At 37.9% G+C, this 20,332-nt stretch overlaps 1 protein-coding gene across 1 annotated transcript; it reads left to right on the forward strand.

The window, feature by feature from the left end:
- Positions 1-5,544: 5,544 nt before the first annotated feature.
- LOC115434889 (induced myeloid leukemia cell differentiation protein Mcl-1-like) lies at positions 5,545-8,082 on the forward strand. The gene is made up of 3 exons (XM_030157019.1): positions 5,545-6,176; positions 6,762-7,012; positions 7,160-8,082. Exons 1-3 carry the CDS (start codon positions 5,660-5,662, stop codon positions 7,274-7,276), a joined length of 885 nt encoding a protein of 294 aa, XP_030012879.1. The 5' UTR covers positions 5,545-5,659; the 3' UTR covers positions 7,277-8,082.
- Positions 8,083-20,332: the final 12,250 nt, after the last annotated feature.

The raw sequence follows: 20,332 nt of genomic DNA on the forward strand, positions 1-20,332 counted from the left end.
TACCTACAAACAATAACGTCATTTTTTTTCTCTTTGTTTTAGTGTAAAAAAAAGTAAAATTACATGAAAATGTTTACATTTACAAATTATCCTTTTACAATAAATGTGAATAACTTGAACAAATATGAACAACCTGAAATGTCTTTAGAGAAGTGTAACTGTACCAATATTCTGCCTGTTTTTAAATGTGTGTTTGTAGATCCACTGTGATCTCTACATTGTAATGTACATGTGTAAAAGATAATCTGAATATTGTTAAAATTGCACTTATTTTTCTTGAGAAATTTCAGGTAGGTCATGCTTGCTCATGTTTACTTTTTTTAAAGGATAGTTTGTAGATGTAAACATTTTCATAATATAATTTTACTTTTTTCACTCTATAACAGAGAAAACTACTCGATGTTATTGTATTATTATTGTACTGGTGCAGCCCACTTTGGATCATATTGGTCTGAATGTGGCCCCTGTCCTACAGGTCTGAAAACACCTATGAGCAAACTGCTCCACACCCTGGAAATAAAGTCCACATAATTGAACTTACAATATGCATAAAGGCAGCGATGCAGTTTTTGTCTAATGAAGCCAAAAAACGTAAGGCCCACTGCAGCTTTGCACTCCCTGAGGCCGTCGGACTGCCAGGCCGCCCAGCCCGATGGTCATGTGGTTTTACCCTTGAATTAAACCTGAGGTCAGCTGCTGCTGCTTCACCACACAACACTTTAAAAGTCATGTGGCTTTAATTCTCTGGTCCCTTTCCTCCTGTTCTCTCTTTAAAAACACTGCATGATTGTAACAAAACAGAAACTTCAAATGTGTTCTGGTGGGGGGTGGGGGTGGCATCTGTTAGAAAGCATCAAAAGAGACAGGTAACCTGAAATGCTACATTTTTCTTGCCTTCTTTGACTTTTTGCTCTCCTGACAATCCATGCACATGCGCTCAAGGTTGGCAAGAGTCATCTCAGTGTATGACTGTATTATTTTTCAATTCCACAAGTCCTGCCAGCCTCTGAGCTCAGTTTTAGTTTGGTTGCTACTGAGCTGCATCAAGAAATGTTTACTCTGAGCCTTGAAAGACCTGTGGGGGAGCTTGACACACCCTGCAATAGACTTTATGTTTAGTGTAAATAAGAGTCAAACAACCTGGAAATGTGCAATAAACACTGAGGACTAGACAAGCTAGTGTGATCTACAGGAAACCATAGGGCTAAATCAACTCAACATGGGATCTGTCACATGCACATTCAAATAGTTTATATGAGTTCAGTTCAGATACTATGGTTCCACGTTGTTCCCTTTAATGTGACCACAGCAGCAGCCCAATCCAGTGGAGATGTGAACACTTAGAGGATGTTTGAACTCCTGTCTCACCACCTCCTTCAGATGTTACATTTCTGCCAATATGTTGAAATAGCTGTGATCACCAATCACAAAGATTAGATTAAAAATATAAACATAACCATAGTCTGGACATTCAGTCATCAAATACGTTTTTTTTTTTTTTTTTTTTGCGTGTATGACCAAGAAATAATGATTCTAGCAGTTTGGTGTGTCTACCACCAATGTTTGTAAGACAGATATATATGATTATTGGACACATGGGGTCCCTGGACAGTTTGCACTTTTTTGGATAACTCATTGTAAACACTTCCTTTGGATAGAGAATCCCACCTGTTATCTTCGCTGTGTTCTACACATGTTCATCCATGTGCTTTTTTTCCCCAAAGTGAAACACTGAACACACTGATCTCAGGGTTGTCAAAGGGGTAAACAGCAAAGCAACCTGATAAGCACAGGGTCCAACCCAGGTCCCAACACTCTCACCGTGGGCTCAAAGTGGAAAACCACATGCTTGCAGGGTGTGCCATCCCCCAACGCTTGGCAAAGAGGTTGACTAAAAGCCGGTGAGGGCAGGGTGGAAGCATGAGTCTGAGTCCACCTGCTCATGTGGTTCAACGTCTGAGAGGTCGGTGGTGTGACCTGGTCCACAAACCTGATGACTGCTACAGACGGGGTCAAACGCTCCTTCCTGTCACCAGTATTTAGAAGCAATGTACTGCAGTTTAAAGAAAATTAATAGAAACCTTACATTTGGTGTTTAGTCAAGAAATATTAAAACATTCTTGTCATCAAATACATAACTGTTTGGGTCTTAGCAGCAGATACTAGGGAGCAACATTAGCTTTTTTTAACCGATGGTCTCTTTTCATCGCACTTTTTTATTGAATAGAAGACAAACTTGTCACAACAGAATACAAAAACGTGTCATTTGTGTCTGTAGGTGTGCAAGACAATTCCATGAAGGTCTGGAGTTTTCCAGTTCTTCATACAACTGCTCTTTCCTTAAACCTTCCATATTCGACTTACTTACAGACTCAAAATGAAGATCTAAAGTGACAAATGGAGATGACAAAAGGTTGAAAATGACTGTTGTGAAGCAGACGTCCACAGATCGCACAGTTTAGGCTCTCATTAAACCAGCTCCCTTTAGCAGCAAGTCAAAGGTCCAACACTTATTAGTGTTGTTTAGGTTGTTTCATTGTCATGTACCTCTGTTAAGTAAAAGTGCAATTGGACAAAAAAAGGTTGAGAGGTTACTATATTTTTTCCTTGAAGTATATTTTTATGTGTTTTCATATTCAACTTGTTTGGGGAAAAAAATGCTAATGACCTAGCAACAGCCTTGGAGTATATTTACACACTGTCCAAAAGAAAATATCTCCTTATTTAATGAGAAATGAGTCGATAGCAGAGTAAAAGATAGAACAGACTTTATTTTGAAATACTGGTGACAGGATGTAGTATTTGGGTGATGTAGTGATGCAGGCTGACTGTGCCGTTGGTCACTGGATGCTGGAGCTCATTGATAAACATTCTCGTCCTTGTATAAAACTGCTTCAGGGAACTTTAGTCACCGTGCATCTCCACCAGGTAGGCTGTGCATGCACCATCACACCGTCAGCCTCACTCCACATTTGTTGAGTTAGTCCAGTTTTTCAGTGGGATGAGTGCGACTGTGCTGTGAATGCGCTGCTTTTCTGGGTTCCAGCCGCTGTAAATAGATGGAAGCAGGACAGGGAGGTTCATGTCCTTTGACCCCCCTCGCTGGTTTTCACCCTTTCAAAGCCTCCGCTGTTTTTGATTCAGTGGTTCCTCTCTCCTTTTCCGTTTGACACTACTTCTGCTCTGTCTTATTGTATCGCAGAGGCTTTGTGAATCTGTATCATATGAAAATATGTGTAAATGCTGCTGATTCAAAGACAAATCTATGAGATGATGCCCTGTAAACAGCCCCTGTGGTCACGGCTGTACTCGTATGACTCTAGTCCCGTTCTCCTCCACCCTGGGTAACTCCATTTACACTTTTATTATGGCTCCTCCAGCCAAAGTTGATTCAGTTTGGAGACTGTGATCAAATGGAATTGGAACCATAAAAGCTTAATGTTGCTTTGTGGAGTTTCACAGTCTGAGCAGAGTTTTCAAGGAAACTCTGTACTGCTTTATTTTACTCTGGATGACAGGGACAGGTCCGTTACATCCTGTTGTAACCTGCCACCTTCAGCTTTAACATGGAAACAGTTTTAAAAGGAATAAGCTACAATGGTGTCCGACAGCACAACAGTGACAGGAGTCCTTGAAAGCTGCTTGATGTCTGTTGTGGAGCAGTTGTTTACCAGGGTATGGATGAACAAACCCCAGCCACAGGGTGTCTCTCATTCAGCTATGATTAAACATGTGCCAGAATGTATAAAGAAATGACAGGCTCTGTGCTCTGAAGTACTTTTGTGCTGCTTTTACCTTATCTATTATCTTATTGTTTTTTGCAAGTAAATGTTTCTGTTTAAAAATTTTTTTTTCATGTGTTCTCTAATTGCAATATGTGTATATTTCATCCTGGCCCAAAATAACTGCAGGGAAATCAGAGGCACCCTCGCTTCCAAGAAAAGAATCATAAAAGGGTTTACACGCTAAGAGGATGATAGGAGAACATAGGAATGATTTCAAGACTTCAGAAAGTACCAGAATGTTTCAGCTGAGTGTGAGGCGGTGAGAGGATTTTTGTCAGTATTTGAAATAAACTTTTACATTAAAAAGATTTTCTTGCTGTGTCTTATTGATGTGTCTGTAAAGTTGAACAGAAAGGTCCTTAACTGGAAGTGTTGGAGACTGTACTTGGTGAGTTCTGGACAAAAATGGTCAAAGGGAGTACAAGCCTTTGTTTCCCACTAGGGGGAAGCAAAGGTATTTTGTTCCGTCGCGGCCGTTCACTGAAACTGGAAGTTACCAGTATTTTCCAGAATGGGAACTAACAGAAGGCAGATATTCATGGTCTGTATTTGCTTTGTGCTACTTGTAGAGTTAGTGACGCCTGTGTGACATTTTACAGGCACTAATGTTTACTTAACATGACTGAACTGATCCATGTCATTCATCTAAACAGAAGTATGTTCATTATAAAACAGTATGTTTTTTTCTGCGTTGACTTTTTAAAATGCTTGCTGCAATGTTTGTGATTTAAAGTGGGCAGTGTGTGGAACAAACTGACAGCATGTGATACAGAATATATGCACAAATGTAGTTGGCACTGACCAAGATAGATAACAGGAGCTTTTAACAACACCGCCTGGAATATTAAAATGTTGCGCTTACATTGGCTTTATTAGTATTGATTGACTTAAGTGTTTATTTCGAATATGACTGTAAAAAAAAAAAAAAAAAAAAAAAAAAAATATATATATATATATATATATATAAAAACAAACAAAACATTAAAGCATCAGACATAACTTATAAACTCCCACCCCTTCTCCTTAAATAATTGACAACACAGCTTCCTAGTCTGAACATATCTGTACTCTAACGCCTGATGCGTATAGTTCAATAATTTAGTTTGACTATATTATTAAGAAATATGATTTACATGAACACATAACACAATACCACATATATACGTACACAGATATATACACATGCATATATATGTGTGTGTGTGTGTATCTATCTATCTATCTATCTATCTATCTATCTATATATATATATATATATATATATATATATATATATATATATATATATATATAATATCACATATAAACCTATACATCCTTGTCATCTCAATCTCATCTCTTAAACGTAATGTGTTTGTACCTCATTTTAATTGTTTCATGCTCGGACATTGCTTCAATTCTATATTTATTATTTGTTGATGTTGGTATTTACGTCGTACATTTTTTACGCTAATATTTCTGGTGTTCCGGTAACTTCCATTTGAATTCATGATGTCATGGAAAAATACAAAGGTAATTCCGTAGAACAGAATAAAACCTTGTGTCGGGTTTTGCCCAGATTTAACCACTATGTCAAAGTAAGTATCCCTAACTTCTCGTTTTTATGTCCATAACACGTATACGCTGGTTAAAAAATAAAATTAACAAGAAAAAAAAAGAAGAAAAGAAATGGACAATTGTGGAAAGCGGAAGTGGGCGTGCCAGTGACGTAGGGCTGACGCAGGACGCAGAGGGTCGTGGTGTCTTTGAATAGGCTTGTAACTTCCGCTCTGCTCCGACCGACCTGAAGCAGCCATGGGGTTTCGACCGTAGGGGAGGGTAGTTTTTATTGAACAACTTAGCAGTTTACCCTTCATTTTGAATCTAACCAATTAATGTTAATCGCGAGTTTAAAGTTACTGATTAAGATGAATATTATTCCCCCATCAAAGCGTACTGCGTTTGGAATCATGAGTGTTTCTTTGCTTCATCAAAATGGAGTCGCGGATCCTTTCGGAGCAGAGGACTCAGCCCAGTTTATCCGGGACTCAGCCCAGTTCAACCGGGCCTCGGCCTTGGACTCTCGGAACAGCAATCCACAGCACCGACCCAACAATCTGGGAGTGAAAGCAAAAAACGAGCACTTACCCAAAAGCCTTCAGGAGGACCGGGATGAGGCGGACGCGGACGGCTCTCTGCCCTGTACGCCGGAGTTCCAGTCCCTGGAGCCGGACGTGCCCAGCTGCCCGGCGGGACATGAAGTCCTGGAGGCCGACACAAGGCAGCTTATTATCGGCTTCCTCAAAGTCTTTACAGGAGTTTCGAAACCTCGGTGGAGTCAAAACGAAGCACTATCAACAATGAAAAGAGTTGTGGAGGACCTTTTGGAAAAACACAGATACGCATACAATGGTAAGTGACGAGGACGGAGCACGAGCCCTGTTCCCAGACGGCTCTCGTGGCACTTATGCTAATGCTATGCTAACCCCCCCCCCTTCCCTTCAGCTCCAGTTCTAGATAACATTAGATTAGATTAAATAGAATTTTATTGATCCCTTGGGCAGAGCCCTCAGGAAATTGAGGTTCCAAAAGCAGCACAAACACCAAATATACACTCTAGAAAAAAGCAAAACAATAACATAACTAAAAACTATTAAAAACAATCAATTATATTCCTATACAGTGTTATTATACGCACAATATGTAATTATATAGCTTAATAATCACACAATAAAAGTACTAGTAGAGACAAGAGTGGCAAAGTAGTAAATGATTAATAAAAAGTGTCTTATGTCATATATTACAGTATGCACAATATGTGTAGTATATGATAATAAGTATTGGTGAGCCTTACAACACAGCCCATGTTTAAAGTAACTGCTGCTTTTGCTGTGTCCAACTCCTTTATCCTCACAGAATGTTCCTATATTTCGTTGTAACAGAATGTAAGCCAGGGGCCTTTTTGTTTCTCACTCTGGTCTGTTTTATTTTGTTAAGGTATGATCAACAAATTGTCATTGGATGACAGAGGAGATGATATGAGGTTCGTAAGTGCAGTAGCAACAAGTCTCTTTGAAGATGGGACCACGAACTGGGGTCGTGTTGCCAGCCTGGTGGCCTTCGGGGCAGTGGTGTGTCAGTATCTTAAGAAGAAAGGCAGGGAAAACTGTGTGGAGCTGGTGGGAGAAGAGATTTCAGCATATCTGCTGTCTGATCAGCGAGACTGGCTGCTCAAAAACAACTCCTGGGTAAGAATCATGACTAATGAGTGTATGACGGGAAATAGCCCAAAAATGAGTGGTTGCGCAACTGCTGTTGTTGTGTAATGTAGGATGTGTCACCATGAAACACAACTGTATCCCAGTATTTGGACAATATTCTGTTTCATTTTTCAGGACGGCTTTGTAGAGTTCTTCCGAGTATCAGACCCAGAATCAACAGTGAGGAACACACTGATGACCGTGGCTGGATTAGCTGGTATTGGGGCAACACTGGCCATGTTAATCAGGTGAATTTCTTGGACTGTCTAAGACTGATTTGTCTGACCAAGATTGGGACTTCATCTTGTTTTATCAGCGCATTTCCATCGTGGGTTTGGACTTCACAGAACGGAAATGAAAGAATCACTCTTTCTCGGTGGTACACTTCCAACTCTGAGCCCTTGATAAGAACTTTTTTTTTGTGGATATATGAGAAAACGGAGATGGACATCAGTTTCCAACAGTCAACATTCAATTAGGTTGTATTTAATTTACAAAGGAATTTATTTTTTTATTAAATGTCAAAAATGTCTCTATGCAAATTAAAACTTTCTTAGGCTGTCAGTTGACCTGATATCTGCTCTTGATTCTGTTTACTTTGAGATCACACATATTTTAAGGCTTGGCTGTATTGATAAGCTGGCCCCAAAGCATTAAGGAAAGGCTGCACCCCCCATGCAGGCCTGAAGCCCATTTCCATAAAGTCTGCGCATAAGCCCTGGATCCTTTGTGCACTAACTCCAGCCCTGTCAGAGGAGGTGGTGGGTGGATTTGCATGTGTTGCTCCACTTCCTTGTTCCTGTACGTACTTGGCAGTAGCAGAAAAGAGCAACCAAATGCAGCTGAACTAAACAAAGGACTCTAATGTGGAGCAGTATATGATCCAAGAAATTATTCAAAGCTACAAATAAGTGAGGAAGGCTATCTATCAAATATGTTTCAAATGAGAACACTTAAAATGATTGATGGTAATGATCCAGTTGTAAGCTAATATTATATGTACAGCAATTAAGAATTTTGTTCATAGTTAATAAAACAACATAATTTGCATGGTTTGACCTTTGGGTATTTGTCTTTCTATTATGGGATTGTTGCCACAGCAGACCGTAGTGTTGACTTGAACTTATTGCTCGGTTCACCCCACACCTGGCCTTTTTTTTTGTATACGTGTAAGTCAGCCATTGATGTCTATTTATTCACACTACAACCAAAAGACGCCGCCTTGGCTGCACTTTCCTAGAAATCTGCTGAGGCCGCGGTAGTGCACCGTCGTCTCATTTGGCGTACGTGCAGCCACAGCTCTGCAGTGTGTGTGTGTGTTATCTGCAAAGACATGGTGCACAACAACACTGCTGGGGCTACACTGAGAGCTGACGTCAAGAACGGTTCACTACATCCTCAAAATTGCATAACACTGTCTACTTCCTCAGTGCTGAGTTTTGCACCCGCTTGCTTTTAGAGATGTGTGGCAAAACCAAGTCCAGATCTTTCTATTGTGTTCTGGAGTAATGGGTCTGGTTTTGGATGTAGTGGCATTATTTACATGCCTACTGCAGTTGAACCCCAGTGCTTTTCTCCTGACCTACATTTCTGCTGAGGTGTTTGTTGGTTTGATCTGTTCACATTAGGTCTGGGTTAAAATCTTAGCTGTCTGTATTGGTTCTTTCCAATTAAAAGCTGATGTTCAGTCCTGTTGAAAGAGAAGATAATTAGTGGTTTTAAATGTGACTTTCTGGAGGATCATAACTGCTCCTCTCTAAGGAGACAGCTCTAGGTTTATATAAAAACAATCTAAAATTACAGCTGACGTTTGTCCCACATTTAGTTCATGATGTTCTGCCTTCCTTTTTATCTTTAATATTGATATTTGATCTTTCCATGTACTGAGTCACTGTGGTGCAGCCGGTCATGGCTTAATCAGACAGTGTCCAGGGTGTCCCACTTTGGAAGACACTTTTTTGCCCCGCCCCCTGAAGGGGACACAAAGGCTATTGTTTTTGGTTCGTTTTGGTTGTTTACACTTAAACAGTAACACTATTGGTTGAATTCATACCTTATTATAGATTGTCAGTGACTCAGAATAGATGTGATTACATTTTGGGAAACAGGTCAAAGTTAAAAGTGTTTCTGATTTTTAAGATCTTCCCATTTACTTATCATGGGTGAAATACATGCGAGGGGCGGGGTTTGTTGTGTCTGGCACCACTTGTTATCTTTTGTTGCACATACTGGGAAAATGTCCCACATCGCAAAACAAAAAAAACCCCTCATATTACTAGTATCAGATTAGTCTGGATTAGACTGAAGTGAACAGTATTCAAGCCTGTGTTCTGGATTCATCAGTGTCTGTTTTCCTTCGGTTACCATGAGCGAGGTGAACAGCATCAAAACATTTGATCAGATCTAAAGTGAACAGGTTCTCTGGATGTTTGATGTGTGTTTAAGGGGTTCTCACACATCCAAAATGTTAGAGGAAAGGCCAAAGTGATGTGAAATGAGGTCAGTCCATTGTGGATTTTTAAATGCCAGTGGGAAACCAGCCAGTTTGGAGCTGTCCTCTAAAATACACAAAAACCACTTTACTCTGACATCAGATCAGTCTGAAGTGGATCTATAACCTCTGCCAGTTCTACTTTCTACAATAACATACTTCCTGATCAAAACCATTTTCTCCATTTAAAAAAAACTTTTACATCTCTGTCAAGCTTTAAAATGGATATTATGAGATTTTTTTTTTTTTCAAATAATTATAATTTTGAATAAATATTGTTATTAAAGTTAATAGTGCATATACATATGAGTTTGAACAAATATTATTAAAGTTAATAGTGCATTTACATATATGTCAGAAATATAACTTTACATAATCAGTTATATCTTTTTTCTACAGTGATACTGACATTTTGTAAACAGTTCCATAAAATACAGTTCTGAAGCTAAAAAAATGAGTCTATTTGTGAAATGATTGGTGGAACTTTAATATATGACACTGATGTTGACTTTGGTGGCTGTGTTCCAACAGTACCACAGACAGTTTAAAACCAGGTCTTCTTCATGTTTCTCAGCCCCAGTCAGTTTATATAGAAAAGGACCAAACAAACCAGGCCCCTTTAGACTCTGACGACTCAACTGAATATGGTTCTGTTTCACTCTGATCCTTCTGAACGTCAGCCCAACAGTTCCTCTGAGTGTTTGAACGTATCCGTCTGGGAGTGAAACCTGATCCATAAGGTCCACTGGTGGTCCTGGGGTGTACTGGTCTGGGGATTTGGAAAGTCATGGGAATGTTTTGAACTGTGGTTTGCAAAAGGAGGTGAAATGCTTGGGTGTAAGCGCTAACGTCGGCGGCTCTACCCACCTCCCGCCTTAAACCGGGGGAATCCTGGGTGGGTGTGGATCTGCTCCTTTTGTTTGTTCAGATCTCCTTGTAGTCTTGGGTACAGAACAAACACTACACACACATCAAGGTCTGGGAGGAAACCGAGTCAAGCATCTCCCTGGTGATGATCCACAGCAGACCTCCCGTAGTCCTCTGCTGCTCCTGCCGGCGTTGGCTGGCGCCTTGGTTACCTCCGAGCCGCTCATTGTGAAGAACAGGGTTGCTTCTGTACAGTACAATGGGGAATTATGGCTGAGGCAATTTCACAGAAGCCTTTGCACCATGCACTGGTGGGTTGGGGGTTGGAGAAAACAGCCCTGCAGCGTCTACAGCAGGGGTGTCAAACATGAGGCCCGGGGGCCAAAACCCACCCGACAAAGGGTCCAATCTGGCCCGTGGGATGAATTTGTGGAATGCAAAAATTACACTGAAGATATTAACGATCAATGGTGTCAAAATCATTTTAATTCAGGTTCCACATACGCACACATACAGTCCAATTAGATTTCAAGTGGGTCAGAACCAGTGAAATATTATCATAATAACCTATAAATAATGACAACCCCAAATATTCTCTTTGTTTTTTTAGTACAAAAAGTTAAATTACATGAAAATGTTTGCATTACCAAACTTTATGTTTAAAAAAATGTGAATAACCTGAACAAATACAAACAAACGGAAATGTCTTAAGAAAAGTAAATAATCTCGTGAGATGACTGTGAAATACTGCACAAATTACACTGAACTAGGAATGTAACGATTACCGGTATAACAATAAACCGCGGTAAAATTCCCGATGGTTAGTGTTACCATTTAAATTCTAATTATCATGAAAACCGTGTTCGATTACTGCACTTTTAAAGCTGACGGTGATTCCGCTCATTTCCTGGAGAAGCAGCGGCACTCCAGACCAAGGTTATTATTATTAATGAAAACTAACGAAATGACGAAAACTAGAATTGAAAAAACATTTTCGTTAACTGAAATAAATAAGAACAATAATTAAAATTTTAAAACATGGATAACTAACTGAAAATGCATTGTGTGTTTACAAAACTAACTAAAACAGATAAAAATTATGGATAAAATTCCCTTCATTTTCATTTTTGTCAACGTCAGATTGATACGAGATTGATTTATTTCCCTCAAGCAATTTTAGCTGCATGCACCATCCGACACTTTTTGGTCCGGCACTTGTGTTCACTTGTGGTTTCCAGTCGTCTTCTGGTCCCCACTCTACCTGGAAACATGGAGACTAAAGCAGCAGAGTCCTGTCTGGGATTGATTTGAATACAACAGAGAAGAAGATAAAAAAAAAATATGAAAAAACTAAAACTATGCATTTAGAAAATAATGAAAACTAATAAAAACTAGCAAACCTGCTCTATAAATGAATTAAAACTAACTGAATTAGAGAAAAAAAAGTCAAAACTAAAAAAAACTAAACTATAATGATAAATCCCAAACTATAATAACCTTGCTGCAGACGTGCATGTGCAGTTTGCAGTGTCTGGCCTGTGAAAACATGGTGGAAGACTCCTGCATGAGTGTGTACAATAGTGTGTATGTGTGACACTGTGGATGATTTGATCTGGAAAATGCTCAAACAAGTTCCACTATGAACTGTCCAACTACTTTTTTTCCCACTAAAAAAAAACACTCAGGAATCGATAGGATAATTGATAAGGTATTAGATTGTTAAGCAGAATTGACAATGGCATTGATACTGATAAAATCCTATCAGTTCCCATCCCTGGTGCAGATATCTCTGGACATAAGGTTCCATCTTTAATGCACATTTGTATGTTTGAGATTTACATGTTAATATTTGAATGTTTCGGTAACATTTTATAATAAATACACACTATCAAGCATTAGTTAAGCATTAACAAATACTGAATTCATCATTTATAAAGCATATTTCTGACATGAATACTCATTAATATATGGTTTATAAACACAGTTATAATGGTTTTACTCATTAATAAACTCATCTACATTGTGCTTAATGATTGTATTTTCATACTTTATAAATTATGGATTCAGCATTTAAACATTTAGTATTGCATCACTTACAAACCAGTTCTGATGTGCATTTATGCTCACACATACACTATTCAGACATGTATTAATGGTTAGTGGATATTTTGGTGGATATTTTACACTAACTCACACATTTATTTTCCAATAGATGTCCTATAAACAGTTCTTAACACATGAATTCATTATTTCAGGTAGTTCTAAAGCACTTACTACTCATTAATTCAGTCTATGGTGTGAGCTCATCTAAAGTGTGCACTATCTGTGACATCTAAAGCATTTACAAATGAGATTTGAAGACTGGAAATGCCTAAAGACTCACAAAAGTCTGAGTTATTGTAACAAAGGAAAGACGCAGCACATGGGATTATTAAAACAAACTGTATGATTGAATGATGAATGATTATGAATGATTAGTAAAGCATTTATAACTGTGCTTATAAACCATATATTAATGAGTATTCATATCAGAAATCTGCTTTATAAATGATGAATTCAGTATTTTTTAATGACTAACTAATGCTTCATAGTGTGGACTTATTATAAAATGTTACCAATGTTTCTGCCAAGAGAGAGTACATTGTGTGTGTAACTATAATTGTTTTTTCAAAATACAACTTGGTTACATAATTTCAGTGTGTTCATAAGTACTTTTTGAACATTTCGAGCACATTTCAACAATACTGCAATAACAATGATAACCGTGATATGAAATTTTCATATGGTTGCATCCCTACACTGAACAAATGAACAATCAAGTGTTTTAGTTTAGGGGTCTTTTAAAGCCCCCCGTTGGTCTCATGTGGGTTGGACCAGTAAAATCTGATCAGAAGAACCTACTAAAAAGGAGAACGCCAAAGTCTGTCCTCTTTGTTTTAGTGTAAAGTAGGACTGCCCAAGTCAGGTCAGTTCAGGTTCCACATTCAATCTGATCTGCACTGGACCGGACCAGTCCAATAACAACAGAAGAAACTATAAATAATGACTTTATTTTAGTGGGGAAAAAAATAACCAACCCGAAAAAACTGACATTTCTTAACCTTCTAGGACCTACTGTCCACATTTGTGGACAAGAGTTTCACAACTTTAAACAAAAAAAAAGAAAAAATAAGAAAAGAAAACTGTCCACCACAAAGGACATTCCATAAAAGTTTAAAAACTGCTTCTGAAAAAACTGTTGCATCATGATGTTTCCAATATAGGCACTGATTTAATTTAAAAAAAAAAAAAAAAAAAAAGCTTGTTCTTTGCTGACATGTCCTGGGTCTTAGAAGGTTAAGTGCAATTTTAACAATATTATGCCTCGACTTATTATTTATACACGAGCATTATGGATCAGATCTACAAAGAAAAAAAACATTTATTAACAGGCATTATTTTGGTAAAATTGCACTTAATTTTCTTTAGACATTTCAGGTTGTTCATATTTGTTCAGGTTATTCACATTTTAATGTTAAAGCATAGTTTGTAAATGTAAATATTTCCATAATTTAATGTTATTTTTTGCACTAAAACAAAGAAACATTTGGAGTTGTCATTATTTATCGGCATAATGTTTTTGTTTTGTTTTTTTCACATTACACTAAGTAAACTTGGACTCATTATTTCTCAGTTATTATGCTTTTATTTGACCTGAGCTCACATTGGTGTGTATGTGGACCAAAGTAAAACCACTTCAACACCTTTCAACACCATTCATCCTGTGGACCAGATCAGAACCTTTGGAGGGCTGGTTTTGGTCCACGGGCCGCATGTTTGACACCCCTGGTGTAAAGGCATCATGTTGGAGGGATAACACTGGTCAACAACGAATTTATTGTTTCAGTTTTTTGAGCTGATTTAGGATAATTTTGGTGTGCTGAATCCAAAAATCACATTAATTTGCTCAATCAGGTCAACTTTCTGAACTATGCTACTTTTGCTTACATTTATGGGCATTTTCACATCATATGATACAAAATTCTTTCATATTTCTTGCAATAAACGAGTTCTGAAGATTTTACTTTTGCCAATTTATGATTAATGTTTTTTTTAATATTACAGGTGAATGAAATGGCTTCGACTAGAAGATCTTGCAAAAATAAGCCTGACGTATTCTGCTCCATCTGTGGTGAATACACCGTTGTACCTAACAGGAATCAAGTCACAAGTTTCATAAAGCGTGCTTACCAGTCTTATTTTGGTATTAAACTTAGTGACCAAGATAAAGTTTGGGCGCAGATTGTGAGAAGATCAAATTTTTCAAAATCAAATTAGCAAAAAAACCCTGACCTGATGGAGAAAAACAGATGTCATTTTTGGATTTAGCGGTGCAAAATGGTCCTAATTCAGTTGAAAAAACCTAGACAACTTGCAAAAAACATTTTTTTGTAACCCAGTGTAATAGTGTGAAAATGGACTCTATGCACAGCTCCACTACTTCCTGAACTTCAGGTGGGTTCTTTATTTCCTGTCTTTCCTTACTGGACACACTGATTAATCCAGGTGTGTCTAATTAATCAGTAATCACAACAAGCAGTAGCAGACACACCTGGATTAATCAGTGTCCAGTCATGAAAGACAGGAAATGAAGGAGCCAGCTGAAGTCCAGGACGTAGTGGGGCTGTGCAGAGAGCCCTTTGCTCCTATTTTTCTCAAGAGATTTCAGGTTCATGTTCTTCACATTTTTTTTAAAGGATACTTTTTAGATGCAAACATTTTCGTGATGTAATTGTCCTTTGTTCACTGTTCAAACTGTATTAGCATGTGCTGAAGTGTCTGTGGCCCCTGAACTAACAGGAGTCTGGCAGACCTGGTCTACATGGACTGATCTAACAACAGCCTGGAGCTTATTAGAGCAGTGCATTATTGACAGCCGTGTGCATATATGATCTGACCTCCACCCCAGGAGGATCCAGCTGAGTCAGCTGTTCATATTCAGACTTTATGTTTTGGGTTTCCTGCAAGGTTCTAATAGTTTGGGATTTTTCATTCTAGTTTAGTTTTATTTAGTTTTGACTTTTTTTTCTCTAATTCAGTTAGTTTTAATTAGTTTTTAGAGCAGGTTTGATCATTTTTATCAGTTTTTGTTTTTTTCTAAATGCTTAGTTTTAGTTTATTTTTTTAATATATTTTCTCTTCTTCTCTGTCGTCGTACTCAAATAAATCCCAGACAGGACTCTTCTGTTTTAGTCTCCATGTTTCCAGGTAGAGTGGGGACCAGAAGACGACTGGAAACCACAAGTGACAAGAAGCGACGAACTGTTAAATATCATATGGTGCCAGCAGCTAAAATTGCTCGAGGGGAATAAATCGATTTCGTATCAATCCAACATTGACAAAGACGAAAACAAAGGGAATTTTATCCATAACTTTTATCCGTTTTAGTTAGTTTTGTAAACACACAATACAGTTTCAGTTAGTTATCCATTTTTTTTTTAAATTTTAATTATAGTTTTTATTTATTTCAGTTAACAAAAATGTTTTTACAATTCTATTTTTCGTCATTTCGTTAGTTTTCATTTGCGATAACTTGGTTTCCTGCACCTCCTACTTCAGTGTTCTAATCTTAAATCTGTCATGTTAGAAGTAGACTTTTTGATTCTAGCAGTGGCAGAAGCACAACACACTAATATTCTCTGTAGAAATGAGGCTGTCAGACTCACTGAACAGCTGAATGAGATAAAAGGGAAAAATAATGAATGAAACCTGTCATTAGTCTCTTTGGTCCATCGTACGTCTGAGCTAAACTTTCCCCATATTTCCTAAATGTGTTAAAAACAGAAGTAAGACACTACTTTACTTTACTACAAATAAGACACTACTTTGAAAAAGAGATAAAAACTGACACAACAAATGAAATAATAGGGATATTTCAGAAAGCATACAAGGGGAAGAGATGCAGAACAGTCTCAGCTTTATACACGGGTTTGATGTCATGTAGAAAATTCCTCTTTTTATATCAAAGAGAAATGGGAAAAGGAGCTTGAGGAAGAAATAACTGAAGAGGAATGGTCTGCCATGTGTGAAACACAGTTCACATCCACTAACTCCAGGATGTGGAAAGAGTTGGAAAAATTTGATCCAATATTTTATTACTCCTAAAATCAGGAGGGGAGTGGTAACAGTCCAGCAACCATACTGGAGATCATGCGGACTCATGGATGTAGACCAGTGGTTTCCAACCTTTTGTGGCTCATGACCCCATTTTAACATCACAAATTTCAAATACGGAGACTTTTTTTTTTTTTGCTAAAATGTATTTGTTTTTGATCATGTAATAGTTTGCTATACTATGTTGCAAATGAATGTTAATTTTACATGACATTAAGGTTATATAATGCATATTACACTGGTCTACAAGGAAAATGCTTCCAGAATAAAAGTAATGAAATTTTACCACATGAGAGTCACTGATAAAGAAAAATCAAGTCAAAAATGTTGGTTGGCTGAACTTTCCAAGATACAGCCTTGGGTCAAAATGTGAAATTCAAGAATTAACGAGAGAATGGGTTTGACTCCAAAGGAATATTTGTCTCAGAGCTACAAGATCTACTTCAAAACACTGTCTGCACATTAGAATACATTCACTTTACAGGTTCTATTTAGTGGAAGATTTATAAAACTATTATATAAATGTACATAAACCAATATATATGTGTAATAACACTTAATCATATACCTTGAAAACATCAGCAAACCGGCACTTTTGTCATTTATTTTCCAATTAATCTTATTAAGATACGTAACATTTAGCACATTTAATGTCTGAAGCAAATCATTTCTAAAAAATTGTAGACCAGTGTTATTGTGGACGGAGGCAGAAAAGCCAGGTGTAGATTACTGCACAAAGGGAGAATTTTGTGCAGTCAGTCCAAAGGCTGCAAATGAATACTGAAAAAAATAATAACTTAAACTATAAATTATGAAAGAGCTGCAGCATCTGAAACCAGCCACAATGAACATTTGAAAGAAACAGAACCACAGTGTTTCAGGTTCAGCTTCAGTTTGTCATGTCTTTTGTATATTGTGATTGTCTCTCTCAACTCACCATATATTTTTTATTAGTAAGTTTTTATTTTATTTTTATCAATTACTAGAAATTTCAGGTGACCCCATTTGAATTCCAGGTGACCTTACGTGGGGTCCCAACCCCAAGGTTGAAAAACACTGATGTAGACCATACGCATATATTTTGGACTTGCCAAAAAATAAAACTGTATTGGGACAAAATATGGCAGACCTTTAAAAAAAAAAAAAATAGGATATGAAATACCCAAATCTTGTAAGATACTGTACTTGTCTGTGCTGTACTTCTGACAGGTGAGGTGGTACGAAAAGAGGATCAGTACCTAATTAAACTAGAAGCACTCAGAGAGCACAGACTTCCACCAAAGCAGATCAATGGGCCCCCGTGGCCCCCCCACCGCCCCCAATCACCACCAAAATTTATCACGCGACTGTGGTCCAAACTAACAGCCCCGACCATGGACCAGTGGGCGTCCACTGTGGAGGAGATCTATGTTCTGGAGAGGCTGACACACAAACGGACACTGCAAGAGTCACAACTGGATCACAAGTGGAAACTAGAAGCACTCGGAGAGTGCAGACCTCCGCCAAGGCTGATCAGTGGCCCCCCCACCCCCGATCACCACCAAAATTTAATCATTTCTTCCTTATCCCATTTCCAACAAACCCTGAAAATTTCATCCAAATCTGTCCATAACTTTTTGAGTTATGTTGCACACTAACGGACAGACAAACAAACAAACAAACCCTGGCAAAAACATAACCTCCTTGGCGGAGGTAAAAATAAGTAAAAAAAAACCAGAAGTGTGTTCTGTTGGTTTGTCCGTTCGGTCCCTGCTGTGCTCCTGAGCTTCTGTCTTGTGGTAGATGTCAGTGTCAGTCCTCCATAAACATGAACATAAATCTGTGTTGGTTTGAATCTAGAATGCTGGTTCCTCCTCTGTCTTCTACTAAATTCTAAACTGATGTGTTTTCCTGGTGTGTCCACACATACACACACGTTTGAGTTCAACTCTTCTTCTTCTCTTCTTCTAACATCCATCACCATCTGTTTGTTTTGGTCATGTGACTCTAGTTGGACTCAAAGGTCTTTCCAGTACAGTTTTGTGTCATACACCAATTTAACTACGAAAACTCACCTGTTGCAAGAACAAAAACTTTTCATAGAAAAATTAGCGTTTTGGCGAAATTGTCCTTTTTCTGTTAGACTAATTTTTATGAACAAGTTCTATTCACACAACTTGAGGGTCAGTGGAAAAGAGACGAATGTGTTCTCAGTGACACTTGTAGTTTAATCTGACCCAAATGGGACAGCGGTTCACCACAGAGACCAACCTGAACCCTGTAAAGCACGGCTCTCAAACTCATGTTCTTGCAGGTTCCACATTCAGCCTGATTTGATCTCCAGTGGGCCGGACAAGTGAAATAATAGCATAAAAAAAAATAAAATAATGACAACTCCAAATTTTTGTCTTTGTTTTAGTGCAAAAAAATGCCATTAAATTATGCAAATACTTACTTTTATAAACTATCCAAACAAAAAAGATGTGAATAACCTGAAAAAAACTGAAACTTCTTAAAAAAAAATAAGTGTAACTTTAACAATATTATGCTTCAACATATATGGATCGGATCTACAAAGACACTAAACACTTAGTAATAGGCAGAAAATTGTTAAAATTGGACTTAATTTTCTTTAGACATTTCAGGTTGTTCATATTTGTTCAGGTTATTCACATTTTATTGTTACAGGATGGTTTTTAAATGTAAATATTTTCATAATCTAATGTTTTTTGCACTAAAACAACAACAAAAATTTGAAGTTTATAGACAGAATGTAGTATTTTTTTCACATCAAACTGAGAACAAAACATGGAGTCATTCTTTTTTGTGGGTTCTTCTGCTGTTATTATTTGACTGTAGATCATATTGGTCTGTACATGGAACCTGAACTAAAATGAGGTCCACAGCCTGGACTGTGGAATTCAAATTCATCCCAGGGGCCGGATTGGAACCTTTGGCGGGCCGCATTTGGCCCCCGGGCCGCTTGTTTGAGACAACTGCTGTAAAGGAAAGAGCTGTTGTTTGAGGACAATGGCACAGGAACTGTCTTGAAGGTGTGGAGTTTATTGGAAAACAATCTGTAGTGCTAAGAACAAAAATAACAAAATAAGCAACAATGAAGAAACTGAGGCACAAAATCAACAGAAATGAGCTCAATAATGTGCTGATGGGAATCTTTTGGTAGATTGTCTCCTGTCTGATACTCATTTTAATAACATGTCAATCTTGCATTAGTACCTGCCATGAACATGAAAGAGCAACAAGTCCAAAAGTGTTGTGAAAACGCTGCACGTCAAACTGAAAACAAAACAAAGACTAGTGGTTGGATGTGTCAACATAGTCTGAAGTCTGCATGTTACTTATGTTATTTCATGTTGTGTTATTTTATTTTATGTTATGATGTGAAAAACAACTTGATGAGGAAGCTGTTTTTTTAAGTGTTTGCTTCCAATGAAAAACAGCCTGGTTCGATATCTGTCGTATTTGTGATTAACAACTGCTTTGACATTTTCAGCTGCAGCCTCGGTAGTTTTTTCTTCTCTGAAAAAGTCGAAGTGTTGTGGTTGAACAAACTTGAAGACTGTAATGGTGCAGACTGAAACTCATCTGCTGCACTCCACACCAACAGTGCAGCTGTAAAAATGTAAAGCTTGAAAAACCCCAGAGCAGGTGAACACATTCCCCTCATGGGAGAGTCCAAGGTGTGTCTGTGCAGGAACAGCACACAAACCCCACATCTGAATATTAGAAGCACTATTGATTATTTTAGGCTGAACTGTGTAAAAGGAAGTGCATCAGAACTTCCCTGAAGTTTGTCT

This window comes from Sphaeramia orbicularis, chromosome 16 (genome assembly GCF_902148855.1).
Source record: "Sphaeramia orbicularis chromosome 16, fSphaOr1.1, whole genome shotgun sequence".
Lineage (NCBI taxonomy): Eukaryota > Metazoa > Chordata > Actinopteri > Kurtiformes > Apogonidae > Sphaeramia > Sphaeramia orbicularis.